Source organism: Limulus polyphemus, unplaced genomic scaffold (genome assembly GCF_000517525.1).
Source record: "Limulus polyphemus unplaced genomic scaffold, Limulus_polyphemus-2.1.2 Scaffold883, whole genome shotgun sequence".
Lineage (NCBI taxonomy): Eukaryota > Metazoa > Arthropoda > Merostomata > Xiphosura > Limulidae > Limulus > Limulus polyphemus.
Genome location: NW_013666493.1, coordinates 241,979 through 249,983, shown reverse-complemented (window position 1 = coordinate 249,983; position 8,005 = coordinate 241,979). Strand labels below are relative to the sequence as shown.

Genomic DNA, 8,005 nt, shown 5'->3' with positions numbered 1-8,005 from the left:
CATACATATGGATATAGAGTACGACCAAATGGGTCTTACATTAATATTGTTTACATACATATGGATCTAGGAGTATGACCAAATGGGTCTTACATTAATATTATTTACATACATATGGATCTAGAGTACAACCAAATGGGTCTTACATTAATATTGTTTACATACATATGGATATAGAGTATGACCAAATGGGTCTTACTTTAATATTGTTTACATACATATGGATATAGAGTATGACCAAATGGGTCTTACTTTAATATTGTTTACATACATATGGATATAGAGTATGACCAAATGGGTCTTACATTAATATTGTTTACATACATATGGATCTAGAGTATGACCAAATGGGTCTTACATTAATATTGTTTACATACATATGGATTTAGAGTATTTTGTTTTCGGCATTAAAAACTGGGATTTCAATTTTAAAAATTAAATTTTACGTATTAAGTAAACATGAATCTAGCTAATACACTTAGGACCACGTGGTTTAGAATATTTCAGGTGTACGTTGATGTTGCTGGTCATTTACAGAAATCAAATTAGACAGTATAGAGTTATTGTTATAGTTACACTAGTCAGTAATGACCATTACTCATTTTAAAAATATCGTTACAATGGTCAGTACTTAACACTGCCATTCGGAAAATATAGTTACAATGGTCAGTACTGAATACTGTCATTCAGGAAATATAGTTACAATGGTCAGTACTAAACACTGCCATTCTGAAAATATAGTTACAGTGGTCAGTACTGAACACTGTCATTCAGAAAATATAGTTACAGTGGTCAGTACTGAACACTGTCATTCAGGAAATATAGATACAGTGGTCAGTACTGAACACTGCCATTCAGGAAATATAGTTACAGTGGTCAGTACTAAACACTGCCATTCTGAAAATATAGTTACAGTGGTCAGTACTAAACACTGCCATTCTGAAAATATAGTTACAGTGGTCAGTACTGAACACTGTCATTCAGGAAATATAGTTACAGTAGTCAGTACTGAACACTGTCATTCAGGAAATATAGTTACAGTGGTCAGTACTGAACACTGTCATTCAGGAAATATAGTTACAGTGGTCAGCGTACAGTAATTACTGTAGAACATGTAAAAATATCAAGAAAACCATCGCAGGCCTGTGTTATCAACAAGTTATCTTGAAAGTAGTTCTAAATGGGCTGAACGAAATATTATTACTTTAAAAATAAAATGAAAACTGTCAATATTAAGCAACATTATTTTGAAAACAGTTATGTTCTCTTCTTATTATGCACAGTTAATTTTAAAACAGTTAAAATGGTCATTATTGTACTCTGTTACTCTGAAGGCATAATTAAAGCGATCAGTTTAGAGCACTGTTACTCTGAAAACATTTATAATCACTTTTACACACTGTTATTATGTAAACAAATAAAATGATTAGCACTAAACAGTTTACGCTGAAACACAATACATATTGTTCAAAATACAGTTTACTTGCCACGGAGATATACGTAATACAACGAAATATCGCAAAATGATCATATCGCATTGAATGTTGCAGAAGCCACGAAATACATTTATTTGTTGTTGTTTTTTTTAATTTCGCGCAAAGCTACACGAGGGCTATCTGCGCTAGCCGTCCCTAATTTAACAGTGAAAGACTAGAGGGAAGGCATCCAATCATCACCACCCACCGCCAACTCTTGGGCTACTCTTTTACCAACGAATAGTAGGATTGACCGCCACGTTATAACGCCTCAACGGCTGAAAGGGCGAGCATGTCTGGTGGGACTTATATCGAATACAGAATGTCAATACTTAATGACGTCAAACAGCAGCTTTTAACTTAACCATTTACTTCTTGCTCTGAACGGAATCGAAAAAAACATCAACTATCAACGGAACAGCCAGAGCGACAAGTGTGTGTGTGTGTGTGTGTTTTTATAGCAAAGCCACATCAGGTTATCCGATATTTATTCACACACTCCAATTTAGAGTTTTAGACCGAATAGAACACTACAGAGTTGAGTTTTAGATTGAACAGAAATGCTGATAACCTCAGTTACTCAGTTGCTTGTGGAATTAGGGATGTGTGAAAATTTATTCAAACACTTCAGTTAAGAGTTTTAGACTGAACAGAACTCAACAGAGTTGAGTTTTAGATTGAATAGAAATACTGGTAACTTCAGTTATACAGTCGTTTGTGGAGTTAGGGATGTGTGAAAAGTTATAGTTTTATATTCAACAGAAATACCGGTGGCTTCAGTTACACCGTTGTTCGTGGAGTTAAGAGATGTGTGAAAATTTATTCACATTCTCTAATATCAAATAAATTACCAATATGTGGCGGTGTGTGTGTTATATCTTACTATGGTCTTTCTTTTTAGACTTAAAAATAACACATAAAACCAGGTTTCATAGTAAAAGCACACTTTCCACAATATGAATACTGTTTTGGCAAGCGGTTCGCTCTTTGGTAGCCAGATAATATTTTAAATGAAGGATCTACTAGGATAATATCTGGTTATCATATGAAGATAGGTTAAGATCTCTGAAATGATTTTCTCTTGGATAAAGAAGAGATAGAGTGGATCTGGTTGAGGTGTTTAAGTTTGTTAAAAGAATTGACAGTGTTGATGCATCATCTTTTTTACATATATAATAATGAGAATGGTAGGGCTAGGGGACACAAATATAAATTTTGGAAGGGTGGGAGTCAACTTCATCAAAGACAGTTTTATTTTTCTAACAGGGTGGTTGGACTTTGAAATGGGTTGCCTTCAGATGTTGTAGAGGCGGTAAATTTAAATGAGTTTGAGAAAAAGCTAAATAACTTTATGAATGATGAGGGCCAGCTTTGAGGGTTTGATTTTTTTTATTTAATTGCTTTAGTTTAAAGGATTGGACAGTCTACATGGACCACTAAGTCCCTTGTTGTTTCTAATCATTATGTTATGTTATATTCGTGTCTGATTGGCAGTTTCTTAATGTAACACTTTACTGCTTGTGTTGCATTGTTTGTTTATTTCAGTCTGTGGATGTGTTTAAAATTGGAAGTTTCTTGATGTAACACTTTACTGCTTGTGGTGCATTGTTTTTTTTTGCTAGAGTTTAGTATAGTCCCTTGTTATCTTCAAATTATATATATACACATGTGTCAACTTAAGGTAAATACAAAAAGCAAGTTGAGTACTAAGAGTAAGTAATTCTTGCTACCTATACTAAATACTTATGGTTACACATGTGCATTATCAAGAATAGCCGCTACACTTTCAATTTGTGATTGTTGTTAACCACACACAGCCGGATGGTTTGAAACGTCGCAGTTTTAAGTTCTGAAAAAAACATTTTTTTTCTCTTCAAGAGTGATGATGAGATCAGACACCAGATAAGAAACACGTGAAATTATTACATTTGTAAACATGAAACATTTTAATTAGTAAGGCCAACAATTGTTTGTTTTTTGTTTCGTTTTTTTAATTTCGCGCAAAGCTACACGAGCGCTATCTGCGCTAGCCGTCCCTAATTTAGCAGTTTAAGACTAGAGGGAAGGCAGCTAGTCATCACCACCCACCGCCAACTCTTGGGCTACTCTTTTACCAACGAATGGTCGGATTGACCGTCACATTATAACGCCCCCACGGCTGAAAGGGCGAGCATGTTTGGTGTGACGAGGATTCGAACCCGCGATCCGCAGATTGCGAGTCGAGCGCCCCCTAACCACCTGGCCTATAAAGCCAACAATCACACCTTGTACCTTGTCTTTCAAGATAGTGTAGAAAATGTTCTTTTAAAGTTTATATTCATCCGAGAAACCTTTGAGTCAATCGAATTGACGGGGCGTGCAGAAAATGAAAAGAAAGATAAAAGACTTAATTCTTCCAGAATTATTTATTTATCGCCCACAATATCATATTTACATTCATACCTCAGTTCCAAACTAATAATTTATTATATTGATTAGAGGATCGGCTAAATAGACCGACATTCCAAACATAATATGATGAACGCAAACTTCAAAATTTCCTACAGTTTGAATACGATCACATGATTAGTAGCTTTACATTCTCAAATCGGTTCCAGAAAGAGCGCAACCTCGTGACTAGAAGATGAAAGTCTTGACCGTTGCCGTCCTGGGTTGTGAAAACGTTTTCGCACATTTGAAAAGCAATCATTAAAGAACATCATTTAATATATTCTTAAAGCGAAAATTTTTTTTTGTGTGTGTGGATTTTCAACCTTTGTATTCAATTTACAGAAGACAAAACAAACGAAAAAGGTGCCTTCAGAGTCACAAAGGATGGACACGTTGGTTTACCATTTCCATCCAGAAATAATTTCTAAATATCTCAGTAGCAAATATAACTCTCTTATTACATCAAAATATTTTTAACAAGTCTTTTTTTTTATAAGTATAATGTTTTTTCTTAATAAACACAAACCTTAAAAACATAAAAAAAGAGCTGGAAAAACCAACTAACTTATAATTTCTACGTTGTAACTTCATATATATATATATATATATATAAAAAAAATGGGTTGAAGTTTGAATTTCTTTTTTTTTACGGACAAAATATCCAGCACATATCATACTTCTGAACCCTCACTTATAAGTATAATTCTCCCCAAATCCTGTTCTTCAAACTTTCTTGCATGCAACTTACAAGAGATAAGATGATATTCGAGATTTTCATATCCAATATCATCAAGAGAGAGAGAAAAAAAATCAATAACAAAAAGCATACCAATCAGTGACGCACGATTTTAATAGTGTTAACGTATTCCACACACAAAAAAAACTAAAGCATTTTATAACACCGTTCTGGTGTTAATCGAAACTGGAAGCTGTTCTATTGTTTTGTTTATTGTACAGTTTTACTTCCTTGTAACACACATTAAGTTGATTTTTGTCGGAACATTATTTGTCTCCATAATATCCGAGATATTTACGAACTTATATTCATTTATCTTCTTTCACAACATCTACAATCAATTTAAAAGTGCGATGGTTTAGTGGAATTAAGGATTAGTGTATCGATGACGAATGATGCGAGTGAGAAAGTAAAGGTAAACCATTTCGTGCGCTTTTAAGATATTTCCCTACAACCATGATAAAATTCAGATCACAAGAGTACTGATATAATAAAGCTCTAGAACAGATACAATATCTTCAAAAGTTGTATATCCATATTTGACTAGAAAGCCTCCAGTTATTTCAAGGAGACACTGTCATTGAGAAACGAATGGTGTGAACTTTGTGTCACTCCAAACAAGTGTCATGTAACACAACAATATGTTACAACAGATGTGTGAAGCTTGTACATCCAACAATAAAAAAAATGAATGTTCGGTTTAAACGTATATTTAGGCGACATGTGAGGTCGTTTCCTTCTTCATCTAGTCTTACAGCTTCTGAAGCAAATGTAAAAATTACACCTTCAAAATTACTGTGGAACATCAAAGAAAAGCGCAATATATATATATATTACTTTCAAATTAGAATAAAAAAATTAAATTACTTCAAAGGGAAAACCTTTTTTTTTCATACGTAAATAGAAAATATATCATTCTAGATGAGAATATTACATTTCTGAATTCGGACTATATATATCTTTCATTTCTAATGGATGATTTGATTTTATAGATGTCGCCCCAAACCGCATTAAATATACAAACTAGCTCAAGCTTACCTTTGCTGAAATTTCAAAAGCAAATTTGGAAGAATATCTTTAAGAAGTAATATCGCTTTGTGTACTGTAATCCCTTAGCAGCAATACATGTAAAGTTTCTACAATAAACATATTATACCACTTTATAACAGCATAAGATACTAGGCCACTGTAATACAACTAGTAAAGCATAAGCTAATTCATCTGCTGTTTCGTTTTACTGTTACAATCTTATTTTCTGAGGCACAGACATTTGTTGTTAGTGGATTGACAGGATTGGGGTGAATCTCATTATTAATTGGTCAAGCAGATGGTTGGTGTGTCCTCTTTCTAACTAGAACTACGCATTTAATAGTCCCTTGAAAAGTGGTAAATATGCCACGTTCAGCGAAACGAGGCAGCAGATCAAGCCATATTGTTATAGTTCCTTCATGTCCCATTTTTTTCTGAAAATGATTTTCTGCCAATTTCAACACCAAAGCCACAACTTTGATAAAGTCCTTCTAAACCATTACCGATAAGAAAACAAACAAATAAAACACACACGTTGCCAACATCATTACGCAATAATTTGGGCTACAATTACACATCTTCATTCTGGATCTTCCAGGCAATCACTATAGTAATTGTTAGTTGCCAACAATGTTCATTAGGCCTAAAGTTGAACTCTGTAACACTTCTACCACGTCATCATGGGCAAGGTTTCCTGTTTCTAGCAGTAACGTAAGGCAATACAATTTTTTTTTTTAAATCTAAACTTTAGTTCTATTGTGACTATCCACGTAATCACCGTTAAAGTTTCTGGTTCCTAGGCAACATCATCTCTTGGATCTAAGCTGCAGCTTTGTTGTGATTCTCTGATATCACTAGTAATGCTTCGTGTGACAAAAATAATGGAAGGCAGTATATATATATATATTTTGAGTTTAAACTATAGTTCTCTTCATTCTATCACTTCTTATGTTCTTTGCTGGCGACAGTAAAATAGGGCATATATTTTCTGAAACAAAATCTGACATTTACTTTCCCTTAATGAGATCTTCAGCTGGAAATATCATTTATCGTTTAACGTCGCCAGTAGATCATTGACTTTTTTTCTTACTTTTTTTCGGTCTATAATTTCAGCTTATCGTCGGTGTTGAGGTGTGGGCTGAATCCTTTTCTGTGCCAGCAAATTTCGAAGCTTTTGCAAATTGTTATGGGTAATAGGATCATCAGGTTTCAAACGAAGAGCTTCCAAATAACTTGACTCCGCTTCCAGAAGCTTTCCGTTCACGTGAAGCATGGCTCCTAGATTCATGTGACTCGTTACATCCTGCATAGTCAAAATAAAATTCCGTTTCAAGTCTTTAATGGAAAACGTTTCGTGTACAGATTTAGTATCATAAGCACATGCTATTCTTCCTCTAATATCTGTTTTGTTAAACTTCTGGTGAAGATAATAAACGAATCAAAACATTAAAATTAAAGAAAACGAGAAGACTACTCGTATGCCTTATAATAGTTCATTTAAATATCTTTTGGAGTGTCTTTCTATGAGAAATTAAAATGACCAATGACGCTGGAGTATTACTATCAAAAAAACAAACAAACATTAACTGTGCAATTAACAGAACCTTGGCAGTTAGTGTTTCTTCGAAAGTTTATGCCAATACTCACTATACTTGCAACCTGCAAGGTGAATACGGGAATACACAAACATATTCTACAGCTAAACACTACTTGTAACTATAAATCAAAACACTCAGGGGTCAGATGTATCCTAAAGCTAAACACTACTTGTAACTATAAATCAAAACACTGAGGGGTCAGATGTATCCTATAGCTAAACACTACTTGTAATTATAAATCAAAACACTGAGGGGTCAGATGTATCCTACATTTATAGTTACAAGTAGTGTTTAGCTATAGGATACATCTGACCCCTGAGTGTTTTGATTTATAGTTACAAGTAGTGTTTAGCTATAGGATATATCTGACCCCTGAGTGTTTTGATTTATAGTTACAAGTAGTGTTTAGCTATAGGATATATCTGACCCCTCAGTGTTTTGATTTATAGTTACAAGTAGTGTTTAGCTATAGGATATATCTGACCCCTGAGTGTTTTGATTTATAGTTACAAGTAGTGTTTAGCTCAAAACACTGAGGGGTCAGATGTATCCTATAGCTAAACATTACAAGTAGTGTTTAGCTATAGGATATATCTGACCCCTGAGTGTTTTGATTTATAATTACAAATAGTATAAATCAAAACACTCAGGGGTCAGATGTATCCTATAGCTAAACACTACTTGTAACTATAAATCAAAACACTGAGGGGTCAGATGTATCCTATAGCTAAACACTA

The 8,005-nt window shown here is 33.9% G+C and overlaps 1 protein-coding gene across 1 annotated transcript in view; it reads right to left on the bottom strand.

Moving 5' to 3' along the window:
* Window positions 1-3,865: 3,865 nt before the first annotated feature.
* Window positions 3,866-8,005, bottom strand: part of LOC106461030 (transmembrane and TPR repeat-containing protein 2-like) — a 194,943-nt gene continuing 190,803 nt past the window's right edge. Inside the window, exon 13 of the mRNA XM_013920809.2 lies at window positions 3,866-6,973. Coding sequence (XP_013776263.2) covers window positions 6,785-6,973 — 189 coding nt within the window. The 3' untranslated portion in view covers window positions 3,866-6,784. The remainder of the gene's footprint in view (window positions 6,974-8,005) is intronic.